General features: G+C 54.3%; 1 protein-coding gene across 4 annotated transcripts in view; it reads right to left on the bottom strand.

Moving 5' to 3' along the window:
- WDFY4 (WDFY family member 4) overlaps nucleotides 1-19,525 on the bottom strand; it is a 240,091-nt gene that overhangs the window by 104,658 nt on the left and 115,908 nt on the right. For all 4 annotated transcript variants that reach the window (XR_014796801.1, XM_084904130.1, XM_084904129.1 and 1 more), the window contains exons 26-35: nucleotides 17,466-17,627; nucleotides 16,863-16,954; nucleotides 15,090-15,189; nucleotides 11,982-12,187; nucleotides 11,646-11,815; nucleotides 10,206-10,331; nucleotides 5,701-5,865; nucleotides 3,070-3,273; nucleotides 2,314-2,428; nucleotides 948-1,105 (exon numbers count right to left, since the gene is read on the bottom strand). Coding sequence is in view for 3 of the 4 variants with exons in the window: in XM_084904130.1 (XP_084760256.1) it covers nucleotides 948-1,105; nucleotides 2,314-2,428; nucleotides 3,070-3,273; nucleotides 5,701-5,865; nucleotides 10,206-10,331; nucleotides 11,646-11,815; nucleotides 11,982-12,187; nucleotides 15,090-15,189; nucleotides 16,863-16,954; nucleotides 17,466-17,627 (1,498 nt within the window). In the remaining variant the exon portion in view is untranslated. The remainder of the gene's footprint in view (nucleotides 1-947; nucleotides 1,106-2,313; nucleotides 2,429-3,069; nucleotides 3,274-5,700; nucleotides 5,866-10,205; nucleotides 10,332-11,645; nucleotides 11,816-11,981; nucleotides 12,188-15,089; nucleotides 15,190-16,862; nucleotides 16,955-17,465; nucleotides 17,628-19,525) is intronic.

Raw genomic sequence — 19,525 nt, 5'->3', positions numbered from 1 at the left:
CGTCTCCCTTAAGAGTTCTTCTTGAAAGGGGCTCTGGGCACATCCCTTTCAGCCTGGCCTGGCGCTGCGCCCCAGCCTGGCTGTCGCCCAGGGGCAGTCCTGGGGTCTAGCAGCTCACAGACAGAGGGGTGCCGGGGCTGACAACTGCACGCTCCCAGGAGGCGTGAGGGAAGGAGGGTCTCTCCCGGGTTCTGCGGCAGAGGACACACCCAGGGAGGGGCCGAGTAAGAGAACGTGCTTCTTGACCATCGCAGGCTTCCCACTGGCTGGGACCACCTTGGACCACAGTGAGCTCCTCGAGCGGGACCCTCAAGGAAAGAGCGAATGGCCATGTGAGGGAAAGGTTTCCAGAAAGGAATGAAAAGGACCCAAAACAGTTCAACTCTAGAATGTTGAGGTTGTGTGAGTCTATGTGTAAAAGAAGCTGAGCACAGGTACACACACACACCTAAGGGTGACCTCCAGCATGCATTTGCATGTGTAGGTGTGTGTGTGTGTGTATCTATCTGAGAGAGAGCACAGGTGCAAGCAAAGCAGGGCTAGGGAAAAACAGACTCTTGCCTCGATTTCAGGAAGGCCCAAACATGATGCTAAAGCAGAAGATGAAATGGGCCTTTGAAAGATGAAGATTTTTCTTTGTTGATGAAGAATAAAAACAATTAAGGTGAAACTAACAGTCATAAAAGGGTCTAGACGGGGACAGAGCTCAGGTGTCAGCATAAGGGACCATGGCTCTGACCACTAACATGGATCTCAGGTGGCCTGAGTGAGAGGCTGGCAGGACCCCCTCAGCCACCAGGCACTGCCCTGCTCCTTCCTCCCACCCATCTCAGCTCCCATTTCCAGGGAGGACCGCAGGTCCATCTGAACCACCTGTATAGCAGCAGCATGTCAGACAGACGCTCGGTCGGTCGCTGCCACACCACTATGGCCAGCGGGGTTCTTACCACCATGATGTGTTCAGTGATGAAGAAAAGAATGTGTCTGGGGTCTGCTGAGAACACTCCACTGTACAGCTTCTCTACCAGCTTCTGGGTGAAGTGGGTGATGATTGTGAGGGAAGGAGCAGCAGCAGCTTCTGTGTTTGGCTGAGGCTCCTTATCGCCTAAGGTCAGGTGAGGAGACAGAGTCTGAGACACCATGGAGTTTGAGTGGCCTTCTTTCCACAACAGCCTCCCCTCCGTCCAGGTAACCACCTCCATCTCACTCACTCTTCACACCCACTGCAGCTCTCTGTGTACCCCGGGCTCTGAAGAGGGGTCTTACCCACAGGTGCCAATGAAGACCCACCTAATCAAATAAATTGGCCTTGAGCAATGCAGTCAGTGATATAACCCAGTGGAGAGGAAGCAAGTGTGGGGCACTGCCTCTTCTAGCGGCCGTTTGGAATGAGGGTGGGGGGAGATGGAGGTATAAGGCAAATAGGAAGACTGTGTGGTGACCCGAGGCCCGGCTGCTGGGACAAGGCTGTAATGTGGGTCACTGTCCATGCTCACCAACACGCCAGGCACTGTTCTCAGATGTGAATGCTCTGATCTCAGCTAATCCTAACAACAACCCTCTGAGTCAGCCTCGATGGCTGTCCTCACTCACAGACTCAGGCACCTGTCCGCAGTCACACCACAGCCAGGGACAACCAAGAGCAGAGCTGGGACTCCCAAGCTCACACCTTCCACCCCCTACTCTGCCACCCTGCAGATGCTCCGGGAGAAAGGCCAGTAGCCAGGGTGTCGGTGCTGTTAGGCAAGGAGGAGTCCAGAGATGAGTTCTGTCCCGGAGGAATCCATGGCTGAGACCACAGAAAGGACTATGTTTAACCTCATCGGGAAGGGGCAGCTGCCCTGGAACTAGTGAAGCATCAACCTGAACTTCTTAAGGGCAATGCAGCATCTTCATCCGGGTTCACTTGTTTAAGGAACACTTGCTGTGCACAGGCACAGGTGCAAAGATGCTGAGCGGAGGATGCTGAACTCCAGCTGACATCTCACCTTCCCTTATGGGATGAGGACACAATTTTACTGAAGGTGGAGGAGAGGTGGTGTTAGCTCAGAGGGCAGCAGCCTTTCTGCCTCCGGAGGCTCACCGGTGGTGGAGATGTCATGGAGAGAAGTAAGCATGCGCTCCCGGGGCCCCGGCAGGACCAGTGAGCTCTTACTGCGGATGGGCCGAGAGCATCTCCCGCGCTCCTCCGTGTCCTGCAGCACGAGGACCCAGGCCTCCTCTAGGATGGGGCAGTGGCTGGGGTGTGCTGGCTCTCCTGCTCAGCTGTCAGCAGCTGTGTCATAGCAGTGAGGAGCAAGTCACCCCACTCACCTCTGAGCCCCGACATGTCACCTCCGCTCATCGTGTGAAATATCTCCATGGTGGAGAGCAGGACCTCAGACTGGAAGTCTCGCTTCTGTTGGCTGGTGGCATTGTCTGGAGAAGCCTGGAATCACACCCAGAACTCAGACAGTGGCCACCCGGCCATCATGCCCACTCAGTGCCCACCGAGTCCCCCTGCGTGGCTTATATGCTAATGCCACAGCTGCTGGGAGTGTGGGCTGCCAACAGCTCACCACTGCCCCTTCTCCAAGGCACTGCCTTCTGCTGGCCAAGTTGGCTCACCCGGGAGGGGAGGTGATGCCCACCTCTTGAAGTGAGAAGATAAGTCAGGTGGCCCACACACAATGACCACCGGGCAGGTGCCTCAAGATGGGGCCACCTCTGGGATGCAGATAGCACACCAGTGCTCCCCTCGGGCCAGGCTGTGCTGAGACCATTTTCTGGCTAGCTTCTCCCTCGTCCTCTTTGGATTCCTTCTCTGCCTCCCCTGAGAAGTCACTGCTATGCAACCCCTGCACCAGGCTCTGCTGCCAGGACCCTGTGAGACCTGCCCTCGGTCTTCTATTCACTCGCTCTCCTGCTCTGCCAGGGCCTGCGGGGCCTGGAGGACCCCCTCCCACGACAGCGCTATTTCCCAGGAGCTATTTGACTACGAGCCAGCTGGCGCAAGGGGTCAGTCCTTCGGGCTCCCTGCATGTCCCCTCGCGGTGCTGGGCCTCCCAGCGCAGTCCCCTGTGCACTCACCTCCAGCAGCACCTCCAGCGGCAGCCACTGCTTGGGGCTGGAAGCTGCAAGCAGGAGCTCCCTCAGGAGGAGCTGCAGGAATACCTTCAGCTGCTTCCGTGTTGGGTGGGACTTGGCAGGAGCCTGTAGACCCTCCACAATGCCGTCACCTTCAGCCTCGGCCCCAGGGCTGCTGGCATTCTGGGCGGACTCAGTGGTAACCCCCTCAAAGACAAGAGAACCCCAGTGAGAGTGGCTCGCACTCCCAAAAAGTGCTTTCCTGTCTGCTGCTGAGGGGTGCTGGGGTGACATGCTGATCAAACTCCTTAACATGCAAGGAAATGGAGGAGCCACAGAAGTAGGTGACTTTCCCAGTCTCATGGCCCATAGGGTGCCGGCTCTGTCCCTGAACTCCAGGGAGGCAGGAGTGGTGGAGAGAAGTGGAGGGTGGAGCTAGCATGGCCTGAGGGCTCAGCAGAAAAGCCACACCGTGTCCTGAGCAAGCCCTCCTCCTCAGAGCCCCAGCTCTCAGCAGCAAGTGGAGATACCAAAGGGACGCCACACAGATGAGCTCCAATGGGAGTGTCGTGCAGGCCACAGTGCCTGCCCTGTACGTGGCCACCAGCTGGGCCCACCGCCTGGGCCCTGTCCTGCAGCCAGGCTGTGGTGATGGTGACAGGAGGAGCCTCCGGAGAAACAGGTGCTCAGCTTCAGCAGGTCCTGGCCTCCAAATCCCTGCGACACCTCGGCCTTCACATGCTCATTTTTATTTATAGAAATACAGGGAGATAAAGGAAGCAGGCACCATTAGCCCAGCCACGTTGGAAACAGAGATGCTGGGAGGCAAATGATGTGCCCAAGGACACACGGCCAGGCACCTCCAGCTCCCCCAGTGACATTCCAAGAGCGATCATCTGCTGGCCCCTCCCTCCGCACACTCATAAAATTAATGTGGCCATCCCTAATGAAGCCATAAAATGGGTTTAATGGCACCTAGGGAGGTGGTGGCCACATTAATTAGCTCCACGCGTCCTCAATGGGGAAGACTCCGTATAAATTCACAGCAAGCCTCATTCTCTGGCCACCAGCTTCCTGTGCGAAGTGGATCTGCCACAGCTTTTGTGCACAAAGGCCTGGAGCAGACGTGGAACCAGGACAAGCAAAGAGCTGCGGGGACACGTGTGTTGGAAGTGGAGCCAGGGGCTCGGCCAGGAGGTGATTTTGGGCCAGACCCGCCCCCAGGCAGAGACCCTGAACAAGGGAGGAAGAGGCAGCCATTGGAACCTCAACTCAGCAAATGGTGAGCCCGCCCACTGGGTGGGGGTGAGGAGGACATCTAGGCCAAACATGTCAGCACTTGAGGGCTCTGGCCACCTCCCGGGGACCTGGTTGGGGGATGGCGAGGGTCAGCCTGCGGACCGTTCTTCCTCCCTGCCCTCACCCCTCCACTGCATCTTCTTCTCTGCTCTTACTTTTCTAGGGAATTACTTTAGTTGATATTAACCCAACAAGCCATTCTATCTTTTTGCAAATCTAGTCTTTATATTTAGTCTTTTATTAAAACAAATTACTCCTGAATTTTATTCGGCCATTTGGTTTGATTTTAAACTGATGGTGATAGGAAGGGTATGGGCTTATGGTGAGAGTGTTGGCCGTAGGGAAGGGGCCAGGGGAAGAGATGGGTGAGGGTTAAATCTTGGCTCATCACTTGGTCATCAAGGCACTGTAATATTTTCACTCTCAGGCTAGGTCCTAAGCCCCCACTGGGCCCACAGGACTCTGGCAGCGGCAGCGTGGCGTCCCTGTTATGACTCACCTGCACCCCTGCCCCTGCCCCTGCCCCAACTAGCACACACCGCCAGGCAGGCTGCCAACGGAGTGAAAAGTATGATGGGAAGCGCCAGGCTCAGGACTGTGGTGGGTGCCCAGTGGATGGAGGCTGTCGGGGTGCATGCACTTCTAGAAAAGATGAGCCAAAGGAGCATGTTCGCTGCCTGTCTGCACTATGCATCTACCCCTCCTCACCCTCCGGGTCTGCAGCCGCTCCTCTAGCTGCAGTGACAGCCTTGTAGACCATGTCACTAGCTCCTGCTCCCTGTCCATCTCCTCTTCCTGCACCGTCAAGGAGGGGTGACCTCAGGCTTCTGCCCTTCACACCCGTTGTCACCGCTCCTCTCGGCTCCCAGACTCGCTCAGGCCACTGTGCCCCTGGGCCTGGCTCTGCCTCAGACTTACTCACATCTCTCCCCATAGCATTTCCTACCCCCACACTCACACCTCGTTCTGACCCCGCCAGCCCTCTGCCCCACCACCCTGACTGCAAGGAGTCCTGAGTCACTGCAGACTGGAGGAGGGCCCTGAGGACAAACGCAGAGGAGAACCGTCCTCCGGTCCACCCACACCACCCACTGGGTCTGTGTTGTGTCGCATTATCAGTGGGAGGGCATTCCACATAGAATGGGACTTGATCTGCCATCAGCTGAGGGGGTCCCTGACAGCTGCCCCCCAGCTGAGAAGGAAGCTGCTGCCTTGCCTTCCGGCCACATTGCCTGAAGTGCCTTTCGTTTGGGGATGAGGAATCCTGCCCTTTCTCTGGAGGGATGACGCCCTTTGCCCCTGACTTCACTGTGGCAGGGGAGCAGCGTGCCCTACCTTGTTGGTTCCCAGCGGGAAGGTGATGACAGCCAAGGTCTGGAGGAACTCCGGGGCCCGCCAGGCGGGGTCCTGCGGGTAGGCACCGTGCACCAGGCCCAGGAACTGCAGCACGCTGGCCGGGAACGGGTGCTCCCCGGCGCCATTGTCAAGGCCTGTCGGGGGCTGAGAGGGCACCGGGTGAGGTGTGTGTGGGAGCCGGAGAGTTAGGAGTCCAGGGAGGAGACCTGCTCTCTGAGACTATCAGCAAGACACCTCACGGCAAGGCGACTGGACTGGCACGGGGTCCTGGGCATTGCCTGGGGAGGGAGTCACATGCACAGACATCGGTCCATGGCTTCACACAAATGCTCTTTCCACCTCTCACAACCCCTGAGGCAGGCCTGCATTTGGTCCTACTTCCTGGATGGGGAGACAGGCAGAGCAGACAAATAGTGTGCCAAGGAGCTGGGTGGGTAAGGAGCCGAGCCGGGCGCTGCCTGCCTCCAGGCGTCTGGCTGTAGCCCTTCCACTCTTTCCCGTCTGCCTAATGGCCTCTAATGCCTCGATGTGGCCTTTGTGTTCAGGGAACGTGCAAATCAGGGTTGGCCTCAGCCTTTCAGAGCCCAGCTCTCTGCTCCCAGTGCCAGACCTTGCCTTGGCTTATGTGCCCCCACGACTGGCAGAACTTGAGGAGTCCCCTCCCCAGCCAGGGATCTGGAACGAATCACCTACTGAGCCGACACCCATTCCCCTGAGGGACCTGGGGACCTCCCCCACCCCCACTGTAACCTGGCCTCAGTCACAAGGCTGAGTCTCCATCCTGTCCCAGGAGCTCAGCTCCCTTAACCGGCTGTGCCAAGTCACTCTGTCTGGTGATTGGCTCCAGCCCCACCGTGCCCAGCTGCTGCCTCAGGCCCTGCACCAGCGTGATGGACAGTCTGCAGCTTGAAAACTGACCCACCCCACAGAGTCATGACAACAAGCAGATGGCGGGTGCTCAGCCTACTCCTGTGATTGCGCTAAGTGGAGGTCGGGTCCTCCTCTGGCCAGTTGCTCAGCTCCCCCCTCCCATCCATGGCTGCTTCATTTTCCAGCAGCTGCCTCTAGACCTGGCCCGTGTGCATGCACCAGACATCCTGTTTAATAAGTAGGTACCGAGTATCTAGGACTGAGCCTCATACTATAACACACAGCCTACTTATAGAGAGAAAGGCAATGTGCACAGGGCAGCTAGAAATCCGATTTTAAACCAGATCTGCAAGGGCTTGGTATGGGCTGAGCAGGCAGCAGAGAGAAACTGCTCCTGGGGCCCCCACACCAGCTTCTCCACCAGGTCCTAAGAGCACAATATTGTTTTCCAGAGGAATACCAGAGATCAGGGTTTGGAGAGTGGTTTCTGGAGTTAGTTGCCTGGTTCGAATCCTGCCTCTGCCTCTAGACTGGCAAAACAAGGATTATAATGTGAGTTATTGCTGAGGTTGTTGTGAGGATTGAATGAGAGATTTGGTGCCTCAGGGTTACTTCCCAGTGACTAGCACAGGGTAAGCAGAAGCAGCTGGGAGAGGACTTGAACTTTCAGAAGAGAAACTAGGATTTTGTGTGTTGAACAGCCAGGACCCCTGAAGGTTCTTAGGCAATGCAGTGACCTGGAATGTAGGGCTAAGGCTGGACACTCTGCCACGTGCCTGTGCTGCACGACCCTGCCTGCATGAGCCAACCTCACTGCTAGTTCCTACATTTGACAATGGGGTGGGGATGATGCTATTTCAAAGGATTGTTGCACGTGGTGACTGCCAACCATCTCAAAGACCAGCAATGCAATCCATTGGAAGAGACGTGGAGCAACTGGAACCTTCCAACTAGCGTAACAGCTGAAGAGAGTGCCATTGGCACTTCACATTGGAGAACTATTTGTTGCTATCTTCTAAGTTAAGTCTTGTGTATAACTGATGGACCACAGTGTCACTCCTGGGCATATTTCTTTTTCTTTTTTCTTTTTTTTTAAAATATATTTTATTGATTTTACACAGAGAGAAATTGAGAGGGACAGAGAGTTAGAAACCTCGATGAGAGAGAAACATCGACCAGCTGCCTCTTGCACACCCCCTACTGGGGATGTGCCCACAACCAAGGTACATGCCCTTGACTGGAATCAAACCCGGGACCTTTCAGTCCTCAGGCTCTACCACTGAGCCAAACCGGTCCCAGCCTGGGCATATTTCTAACAGAAAAAATAGTTATGTCTGCTCAAAGATATGTACAAAGCAGCTGTATTCCTATTACCAAATGGAAAAAAAAAAAAAAACCTACAAGAATCCTATATAATAAAGAGGTAATATGCAAATTGACCATCACACCCTCACATAAGATGGGTGCCCCTATGGTGTCACAAAATGGCTGCCACAAGATGGCCGACAGGGAGCACAGTTGTGGGTGATTAGGCCAGCAGGGAAGGGCAGTTATGGTGACCAGAACTGCAGGAGAGGGCAGTTAGAGGTGACCAGGCTGGCAGGGGAGGACAATTGGGGGCAACCAGGCCTGCAGGGAAGCAGTCAGGCGTCAATCAGGCTGGCAGGCAGAAGTGGTTAGGGGCAATCAGGCAGGCAGGCAGGCAAGCAAGCAAGCAATTGGGAGCCAGCAGTCCTGGATTGTGAGAGGGATGTCTCAGATTGGAGAGGGTGCAGGCTGGGCTGAGGGACACCCCCTCCAGTGCAGGAATTTCATGCACTGGGCCTCTGGTAGATAAATAAATTGTGGTCAATTATCACAATAAAATACTATTCAATAATAAACAAGAATGAATTACTGACACATACAACATCATGAGTGAATCCCACAAACATAAGGATGAGTGAATGAAGCCAGATGCAAAGAAAGCATACTCTATGATTCCATTCCTATCACGTTCGACAAGAGGTAGACTACTCTGTGGTGGGTTAGTTGCCAATGAACAGGGTCTGATGTCAAATCAAGTAAAGTTCTGAACAAACAATAATATAAAAAAAGAGAAAATGAGCTTTGAGAAAGATGTCAGAGCTATTCTCCACAGTTAAGTTTCTGGTCTTTCCTCTTACCCTTCTGTTTCTGCCCTGTATATTTTGGTGCTTGTCTACGTACTGGGCACATGAGGGCCTAACGACAGACATCGTCACTGGACCAAAGGGCCTGGGAGTGACTTTGCCTCTGTCACATGTGTGTTAGATCTCAGACAGTGGGGTCTTGTTTTCTGACCAATCTGAGAGTCCCTCCAGTCACTCACCAGGGAACCATTTTATGCTTGCTATTATAATGTGACTCTTTGGTCTCAGTTTTTTACTTCTCTCGGCATGTATGTATTTTCTTTATTTTAAATGTTTTCATGTTAATTCTTTTGTTTGTTTTTAAAAAATGAAACTAATTGGTTAGAAAGGTAACAGATTCCTGATGCTGTAAACAGAAAATATATCTTTCCAGGCACCTATGATTAGTTGTAGCATTAGGACTGGAGTGGAACTACGAATAACTCCCAACAATGGGAAAACAAATCGAGATGAGCAACAACAACGAGAGAAAGCTCAACCATGTGGGCACCGAAAAAGATGAATCGAAGGTCTTTAAAGCTGCAGGCACAGAAACTCCAGAAAATGAACATCAAACTCTTAGAGCTAGCCAGAAAAAAGTCAAGCAGTTGATTGGCTCTTTAAATAAACCCACAGGCCTTACGGGGGAGGGGGGGGGGCAGAGGACAGTATGAACTCATAAATTAAGAGTAAGAAGGGAGAAGTAACCACAAAAATTAAATAAATTAAAAGAGATCATTTGTGCAAATTAAATAATTGGGAAGATTTGATAATATTATAAATTACACAAACTAGGTCAAGGAGACATTTAAAAGCCTAAAAAAGTCAATAACAACAATAACAACAACAAAAAGTCAGGCACAAGAAGTTTCATAGAAACAATTTAAATAAAATAAAAACTATGAATTTAACATATTCTTAAATGTAAAAAAGGAGTTTTAAAATAAAGCTAGTATAGTTTGGTATCAAAAGCTGACAGTTGCCTTCATGTCTAAAATGACCCCTCCTCCTCCTCGGTGGCCCTGGGCGGCCGGAAGGCTCTCCAGGCACCTGCCTCTGGGCTCAGGTGGCTGCAGGTGAGGAGGCCTGGCAGACAGGGGTGACTCCTGGACGGGAGAGGCCCGTCTCCCCTCCACAGGGTCCCACAGCTCCTGACGGAAAACATTACTCAGAAATGCTCGCTTTGAGGAGTGCATACATCCCCCGTGAAGGAAATCAGATGCCCACGCAAGTGGAAAATAGAAGGCGTTTGGCCAGAGCGGCTACTCCGCATTGAAACGTTTCAGCTGGTTCCCATTGTGCACCTAAGTTATCCCAGGAGCCGCCTTGCCCTTCTATCGAGGATTCTGAATAACACCTGCCAATGGCTGGCATTCTTGGACACTGCTGGAAAAGTCGTGGTGACACCTCCAACCTTGTCCGCCCCCTCTCCCCTCCCCCGGTCACGGCATGTGGGGGACTCACCCGGCTCATGGCGGCCTTCAGCATCCTCAGGAGCAGCAGAGCCGCCTCCACGCACAGCCCGGCCCGGAGGACTTCCTCTGCGCAGTGCGCCTGCAGGAGCCCCTGCAGCTGGGCGTCCAGGCTGTCCTGGAAGAGGAGGCAGGCTGCAGAGACGCCCACCAGGGCACCCAGTGTCCCACGGGCCCCGTTTGGAAAGGCAGGACAGCAAACCCCTGGGTGGCAGCCGCTGGGGGAATCTCAGCCGCTCCGTGCATGAGGGAAACACGCATGTTCAAGAAGGTACTGAAGACCCTGCCGGCAACTTGTGCCGAGCTCAGCTCTTCTAGTCTGACCACAAACACTGTCCAGTTAAGGTCCCTGATTCTTTGCAATGAGACCATAGAAGGCGCGTGAGGGCTCCAGCGCAGGGGAAGGCCAGGATCCTTGCAAGCAGGCCTGACTCCACCTCTTTGACTGGGCTCAGCCAGCTGTTCTGGCTCTTGCAACTTAGTTTCCCTCTCTGTGAGATAAAAATTGCACTATCAGCCCCATGGGGCTGTCACAAATGTCAGGTGAGGCAGATGTGTGAAATGTGTCCCATGGCTCCTGCCACCCGGCAGCGTTTGTTCCCCTGTCATCTTGGAGCGGGGACAGGCAGGGTTTGTGACCTTGCCACAGCATGCAGACCTGGCTTTGGAAGTGGGCTTTGGGATGCTGTTATTATACATCAAGATTTTGATCCTCTGTTTGCAAAGCTATGGCCGCATCCCATGTCAACTCAGGGCAGTTCAACTCAACTCAGTTAAGACCAAGAGACAATTTTGGATGCTGCTGTTTGCCGCGTGCCCAAGACGGTGAGTAAAGGTGGGCCTGTGGTCCAGGTGCTCAGTGCCTGGAGAGAGGCGGCATGTCAATGTGTCCGTGCACATAAGGCAAAGGATGCCGAGGCCCCGGCAGGATGGCTCCCCTGGAGGGGGCGAGGAAGTGATATGGGAGGGCGAGCTCACCAAAGGCACAGGCTGGGGAGGCACAAGGCAGCTGCTGTGCTTGGAGGTGACTTGGGAGGGTCCCAGCATGAGGGCTGGCAGGGAGGAAGCTGGGCAGCTGTGGGGCAGGAGACTCAGTGCCTTGAAGGTTTGTGTTTGAACACAGGGGAGGGCATGACTGAGGCTCTGATCTGTGGTGGCAGCCATCGTCTCCCCCTCCCCGCCTCCATCATGATTTCTCTAGCTGCGCCCCAGTGGACTGATGAGAACAGAGAACTGTTAGAAGTCAGGGCAGAGGTGGAGGAGGTCAAGGGTATTTGAAGAGCCAGCCAAGGGTGTGGACACCAGAGAGAGAAGTGGGTCGGGACAGTGGAAGAGTTGGAGCGAGCTAATGGAGAGCCTGAGGGAACTGCCTTGGTCACGTGGCAGCAGAAAATCCAGTGTGCCACTTCATCCCTGGGCCCCAAGAACCTACTTTGGGCCCAGCCGTCAGCTCTGTGAGCGGCGTCTGGAGGAAGAAGGCGGACACGATGAGGTAGACGTCCGGAATGTGAATGTGGTGGGCCAGCAAGTCATTCAAGACCCGGAATCCGGGAAGCAGGCAGGGGCCCTGGTCGGGCGCTGGCGGGTGGCTCTTCAGGTTATCTACAGATAGGAAGGGGCACACAATGCCACTGAGAACAACTGCAGTTGCTTCTGGGCATGGTGGGGACTGGCATATGAGGAAATCCCCTGCCACCCACTTCCCCCAGAAATGCCGAGAGAAATGCACGCTCCACAAGGAGCCTTTCCCGATTCCTGCCATGCGCACCCATTAGGATGTCCGAGCCTTCTGCGCAGCGCTCCACCCAGGACCCCGCAGGCAGGCCGTCCTTAAAGCGCCCGCGCAGGGCAGGGCTGGACAGGAAGTACAGCAGCAGCTTCAGGCCCAGCACAGTGGTGCTGGGGTGCAGGTGGCCCTGCAGGAGCAGCAGAAACCAGCCGGGCCCCAGGCTCAGGAACACCTCCTCCTTTGTCCTAGGAGACCAACAGATGCAAACGGCATGCTCAGAGATGATGAATAACATCAGATTAGGGGGAACATCTCAATACCACCGGGCAAGACACAGACTGCATTTTAAAGGAATGTAGATAAAATGCTGGCCAAGTTGCTGCACAGTGGTTGAATGTGTCTGTGAATGGCTGAAGTGTAAGTTGGCCAAAGGTTTTCAAAGCAATTGGCAACTAGGCATCAATAGATGTGAAGCCTGCAGGTCCGTTGGGAGCTGTGCTCCACTGATACTCACACTCATGCAGTGTCTGATGGCCACCCTTCCAATCCAGCACTATCTACGCTAATAGCAGCCCATGTGGTCATCACGCCCTCATGCCATGATGCTTTCATGCCACAAAGAGCAATCACCAGGAGGCTTGTGTGTGGGTGGGTGGGGCTGCATGAGCTGCAAGGCACGTGCAGGTGGGCAGGGACTTGACTAGGAGGTGCATTGGGGGAGCGAATGGCTGCTGCTGCTGCCCAGGGCTGGCCCGAGGCTCAGGCAAGCTGCCAATAGCGGGCCAGCCCAAGGGTCAGGCAAGCTGCTGCCCAAAGCTGCCCAGTAGATATGATGTGCATTGACCACCAGCAGACGGACACTCAACACAGGAGCTGCCAAGCGACAGCAACTTTACAGAGTGCCCTCTCACACTCCAGGAGCCCTCAGGGGATGTTGGACGGCCGGTTTGGACCTGATATCTGCAGGCCAGGCTGAGGGACCCCACCTGCGGGAGGGACCTGGCTCACTCTGCAGACACCCTGCAAGCCCCGGCACCACCCCAGGTGCAGCTGGCTGGGGAGGGACTGTGCAAGGTTGGCTTCAGGATGTGTCTGGCCCATCTCACCCAGTCCTGTCCTGCCAGCCATCTTCTAATTCATTTCCTTTCAATGTGCACGAATCCGTGCACTGGGCCTCTGATAGTCATATAAAACACATAATGGTTATTTACCTCCTTTTTGAAATACACTGGTCAAAACTAATCTAAACAGAATGGTCCAAAGTGTCTGCATCTTTATCAGTTTAGGTTAAAAAATTTACATGATTTACTGTCAGGTCCAAAGGTGAATTTCAAAATGATGGGTCTGGCCAATACAGACTTATTAGAAGGGAACTGGAGAGCAGGAAGATGGGCAGCAACCCTCGGAGGCAATGGCTCAGCTAAGGACCTGGCCTCCTGGGAGCCAGGGAAGGTCTGCCTGTTCCAGATAGTGTTTTCAGCATCAGCTGCCAGACTAGGCATGGTGAGGGCGTGGCCACTGGGCTAGGAATCAACAGACTGTTCTGTCTTCTAGCCCCGTCTCTGAATTAACTAAGTGCAGGACTTTGGCAGAACTCTTGATGTGCTCTGGTTATTTCCTCAATGATAGGTGATGGTGATGGTGATGAGGATGAGGGTGAGGATGATGGTGTGGTGATGGTGATGAGAGTGAGTGTGAGGGTGATAGTGATAGTGATGAGAGTGATGGTGATGAGGATGATGATGGTGATGAGGATGAGAAGGATGAGTTTGGTGCTGGTGGTGATGGTGATAAAGTTGATAAGGATGATAGTAGTGCTGGTGGTGATGGTAATGATGGTGATAAGGATGATAAGGATGATGGTGATAATGGTGATGATGGTAATGAGGGTGATGGGGTTGATGAGGATGAGTTGGGTGTTGGTAGTGATGGTGATGATGATGATAAGGATGATGGCGGTGCTGGTGGTGATGGTGATGATGGTGATGAGGATGATGAGGATGAGTTTGGTGCTGGTGGTGATGGTGATGAAGGTAATAAAGATGATGGTGGTGCTGGTGGTGCTGGTGGTGGTGGTGATGATGGTGGTGTTGGTGATGATAGAAGTTCACTTTGGACTATTTACAGTATCCTAGGCACCACACTCCAGGCTATCCACATGTTAATTTCCATCTACAGCAAGTACTATTTTTATGTTTATATACATGAGTAGAAGAGAGGCATTGAGATCTTAAGTTACTTCCCCAGAAGTAACTTAACTAGAATTTGAGCCCAGGGGTCTAACATCTGAGCCCAGATGCTAAGCACTACACTACATTCCTTTTCAAGCAGAAGGGGGAGGAAGGGTTTAGCTAGCTCATCTCCAAGTTCCTCAGTTCTGCCATGTTTTGATTCTAGCAATGTGAAGACTTACTGGCTGGCAAATTTTTAAGCACTATCTGCAAAGCTGGTTTACTGAGGAGAACCCCCACGCTCCCCAAACATATATAAACACTAAAATGTCAATTTTGTAAGAACAAGGATCTGGGCTGACATGCTCAGCACCATGTCCTCACATCAAGGCACAGTGTCTGGCACATAGTAGGTGCTCAACAAATAGCCGTTAAATAAATGACTCCATGGTTGAAGGTAAAGCAATCAGTGGGAGCGCTGATGGAATGTTATGATTATACATTGTTTTGAAAGTTGATTGAAGGCAGATACTTCCTTTTCCAACTTGGGAAAAGAACAAGGTAACTAACAGTAAAGAGCAGGAGAATTTGGCAAGCCTTTTCCTTGATTGATGTTATTTAGGCTAACCATTTTCTCTATCCTATTGTCTGCCAAGTAAAGGACATCAAAATTAGTAATTGTCACAACTGCCAAAACAATAACACTTACACTGGAGCAATGGTGACAAAAGGAGTTTATTGTAATTATACCAAATCTGTTTCAAGTTCCTATGCCATTAAACATTTTCATCGGAATATCTTAAGGCAAGGTCTGCTTTATCGGGTGGAGAGAATACAATTTTCTTTCTGACTAGTCCAGGAAACACATTGCAGACAGCTGACTCTGAGATACCAGCTTTTCATTAATGAAAGGTTTTAACACCGCACCCTGGATGAGGCAGCCTAATGCCAAATCGTGCTTCCTGGGGCTACTTACTCAGAGGACAGATGAAGCTGGGAGGAAGATACTACACCGAGCAGCATCTCCAGCAGCTGGTTTCTGAGCCAGATTGTCTTTCCAGATGTTTGGCTTCCAGCTACAAAAGAGGCCATTTAGATTTGAGAGGGAACGGATGTAGAGAGACTTATTTCTGCAGTAAGCATCACAGTCACCAAATGCTTATTTCATTCAGACGTTAGGCCATGGAGGGGACTCCACATTTTGTCATTCCGTTCTAGACTTCAATACAATGCTTTTAAAATATTTGCAGAAAATGTTCTTAAAATTGCTTCTAACTAGAGATGTTTTCAATCTCCCTTCTTTCACACACATACACATACTTCACACATACACACACACACAATCCTTAACATGTATCTTCCAGAAGAGGAATGCTTTAATTATCATGAGCTGCAATGTTTCTTGAGCATCTAAGCTGCCAGGTCTAGCGAGGCATTGTGGGTAGCGGGTGAGGACCCTGCTCTCCACTTTGGGCCCTGCTCCCAGCAGCTCCCAGGCGAGGCTTTGGCCCGCCAATGCTGTGGTAAAAATGGAGCTTGAAGAATACAAAGAGGTTACAGATCCAGTGGGGAAAGGAGCTGAACTTCTGAATGTCATTATGGCCCCAAGGGACAGGTTAACACTGTCTCTACAGGTGATATTCTCACAAAAGATTCTGAGTGGTGTCCATATAAGAAGGGCGGTTGGCTCATTTTCCATTTCTTCACTCCCTTGGTTGGCCGGTTATGTCACAGCCCACTGTGGACAGACACCGTGCTGTAGCGATAGAACTGATGACACTGTGGAAGACGCGGTGTCAGATCCCCCTCTATTTGATTCTGGCCCACGCTCCTATTAAGGCCCTAATGTCTGAGTCTCAGTTTCCTCCACTGCTAATGGAAATGGTAATGCCTACTTTCCGTCTAGATCTAGGAGAAGAGAGAACTTGTTTAGACTGAGCAGTGCTGGCGAGGCGAATCTTTTGTGTCAGCCCGGTTCATGCCGTAGCCACCAGCCTCCTGTGGTTATCAGCCCTGGGAATGTGGCTGGTGTGACTGAGGGATGCACTTTTTCACTGCACTTCATTTCCAGTAATTAAAATGGCACATGGGTTTGAGGCTCCCGAGCCAGACTGCACATCTGGAGGGCCAGGACAGAGGGGCAGTGCCTGGTCCCTCACACCGGCCCCAGCAGAAGGGACATGGAACAGGACAGCTGCTGCTCTGGACCCGGCGGGGTTAGACAGAGACACAGCCCAGCCTGTGCCCAGAGGAGCCCGGGCTGTGGAGCACAGAGGGGGCCAGGGGCTCGGAGGGACTGGGATGGCAAGTGCGGCCGGCATGGGCAGGGCAGACATCCCTTCAGAGGGAGCAGCATGGCAACACAGAAGCAGGCAGCGCTGGGATTGGGCCCTACAGGGCTTCCCAGTGCGGGAGTGGACCTTGGAGCAGGGGCCAGCGGGCAGTGGGGAGGCAGGCATGGCGGGACCAGCCGCCCCCCCCCCCCCCCCCCCCCCCCCCCCCCCCCGCCTCGGCTGGGCTACAGGAGACTGAGTGTTATCCGGAAACCATCCAGGCCGGAAAGAGAGAATATGCAGTTTAGCTGGATGTATAACCCTAATCATAACGCTATGACCTCACAGCTCCTATTTGGGAACAACCCTCATCTCCAGTGCCTTCCCCTCCTTTGTCTCAGCACCCCCCTGCCCCCCGATACAGCCTGGCCCACCACGTGTGGCCCTCAGCCTGGTGGCCTGGACCATCTCCTCACCAGGCCCCGAGGGCTCCAGGGCCCCATCCACGCAGATCTGCCGCTCGTCCACCGAGGTGGGCTGGAGGGTGTACACCACGAACAGCGCGACCCTTAACAGAGAGGAGGACAGGCTCAGGCGGGCTCAGCCATGTTGCTGAATACACATGACACCCCAATGAGGCTGCAAGGCAGGGTTCGGGGAAGCACACTATTCTGTGGTTAATGCAGTATTTCCAGAGACTTCTGCTGTTTGTCAGGATTCACCAGAGCAGTTAACTTGTGCTCTGCCGGATCAGCAGAGCCGGTGAAGACGGACGAGGTTAAATGTCACGGCTGGGCTGTTGGAAAGTCTGCAAAAGGCAGGTGCCCTGAGTCTTCAGCCGGTGGGGACGGCTGTGCCCTGGAAAGTCTTGAATTCCTGGCACGGCAGGTGTGTCAGCACGAGGGAGAGAGCCCACAGCCCTGCTGGGGTCCTGCACATGCACCCTTCTCTCAGCAGGAACCTGGAGCGTGCCTGCACTGGAGGGGAGGGCTGCTGGGTGAGTGGTCAGGGGAGGGCTGAGCCTGGTCCCTGGTAAACCAGCCTGGCCCTGCCTGGCCCTGGGCAGCTGGGTGCAGTACCTGAGCAAGTCCTGGACACTGAAGTGGCCCCTCAGCTGCCAGCCCAGGATGGCGATGATGGCAGGGAACCTGGAGGGGGCAAGGCCCGGCTCACTGAAGAGGAAGACGAGCCTGGGTATGAGCTGTGCCTGGTGGGCCACACGAGCACTCCTCGGCCCTTCCCTGCGAGCCAAGAGAGAGGCAAGGAAAGCTATTACTGGAATGAACCGAGTTTGTTGTGTTTCTGCTAAAACGGTGTTCCAGGCGCATGCCCTGTGGCCCTCGGGCTCCAATGCCTCCCGCCGCCATCAAATCTGTGTCTGCGAGTGCGAGTCCCTGGGGAGGAGGCTCCACGCTCTCCAGTCCGGAAACTGCCTGCAAAGGCAGCTACTGAGGCTTCAGGCCAAGCCTCGGGGGACCTGAGGGTGGTCTCTGAGACTCGGAGCAAAGACAGCCGACTAGAGTGTAACCCTGAGTGCCCCCCATCCCAGGCCCGGCCGGGCGAGCCAGCTGGTGGGCGCTCCTCCTGCTGCCCCAAACCACCAGGGGAATGAGCACTCGTTGGTGTCAGGGGACCAGGCAGAATTCAAGCATCCTGGACCCCTCCTCCAGCTCATCACATGCTCTTTCCTGTAAATTCTACTCCCATCCCCCCTCCCCTAGAAAACAGCTCCGGGTGCATGCTCACCTCTTAGAACACACCGGTGCAGAGAGTGGGAATGGGAAAGAAAGCAAGGGAGGGCCGTGCAATGGGTGGAAGGCCCCTTCCTGAAGTGCCTTTTAGCGCTAACGTCTGCCACAGTGTGCGTGCCTGACACTCAGAAGAGGCCGAGGCAGCCCAGTTCAGTGTGTCTGTTGTTTGTGAGCAACCCCCACGCCCTCCATCTTCCTGCCTTCCTCATGGCAGCGCTGGGCTGACTGCTTTCTGCATTGTCTCCCTGATGCCCACAGGCCTCGTTCCCCTCTCCCCCTGCAGCCCCGGGAGCCTGTGAAATGTAATGGGGACACTGCCTCCCCTGCCTCCCTCCTCCCTTATCCTGGTCACAGCCCCTGGGTTTCTTGGGGACCACTGCTTCCTAACCCCCCTCCACTCCGGGGGTGCAGTCCTGCTCCTCTCCGCCTGTGGGGGACCTAGCAGCCCTCCCTCTCTGTGCCAAGCCAGGAGGGGCCCTGAGGCACCTGCAGGGACTGCCACGGGGGCTGGGAAAGGACACAGCAGGAAGAAGCAGAGACTGGAGGGGGCAGACCTCGGATAGAGGGGTGTGAGCGGCCCACTCCAGGGGAGCTTCGCCCCTTCAACTGTGTGAGCAATGGATTCCTCTCCCCACTTCCTCCCTCCCCTCCTCTCCCTTCCTTCCCAACTTGGCTGGAGTGCAGTTCCACCACCTGCAACCAAAAGCACCGGACTGCCCTGCCTCCCTGGTGACTGGTGCCCGGACTGCCCTGCCTCCGGGGTGACTGGTGCCTGGACTGCCCTGCCTCCGGGGTGACTGGTGCCCGGACTGACCTGCCTCCCGGGTGACTGGTGTCCGGACTGTCCTGCCTCCCGGGTGACTGGTGTCCGTCCGGACTGTCCTGCCTCCCGGGTGACTGGCGCCCAGACTGCCCTGCCTCCCGGGTGGCTGGCGCCCGGGCTGCCCTGCCTCCCGGGTGACGGGCGGGAGACACCAGCAGAGGGCGGGTGGGAGAGCTGTGCCCCTTCTGCTGGCCACACTCGGCCCTGACACCAGAGCCAGGAAACTGCTTCCCAGGCCCCAGACCAGCAGGGGAGACACAGATGCCCACATGCATGAGCTACGGGGAAGGTGCTGCTGTAGACAATGCTGTGACCCCAAACTGTGTTGTTGTTTTAGTTAGTCCTCACCCCAGGTTATTTTCCCGATGATTTTTTTTATTTTTTTTATTTTTTTTGAGAGAGAGTAGAAGAGAGGGGAGAAACATTCATGTGAGAGAGACACATCACTTGGTTGCCTCCCACATGCGCCCTGATGAGGGCTGGGGAACGAGCCTTTAACCGAGGTGCATGCCCTTGACCAAAATTGAACGTGCGACCCTTCAGAGGAGGGCCAAAGCTCCATCCA

The sequence above is a fragment of the Pipistrellus hanaki genome, assembly GCF_964339955.1.
Source record: "Pipistrellus hanaki genome assembly, chromosome: 14".
Lineage (NCBI taxonomy): Eukaryota > Metazoa > Chordata > Mammalia > Chiroptera > Vespertilionidae > Pipistrellus > Pipistrellus hanaki.
Note: the sequence above shows the minus strand (reverse complement) of the source record. Positions and strands in the feature narration are given on the sequence as shown.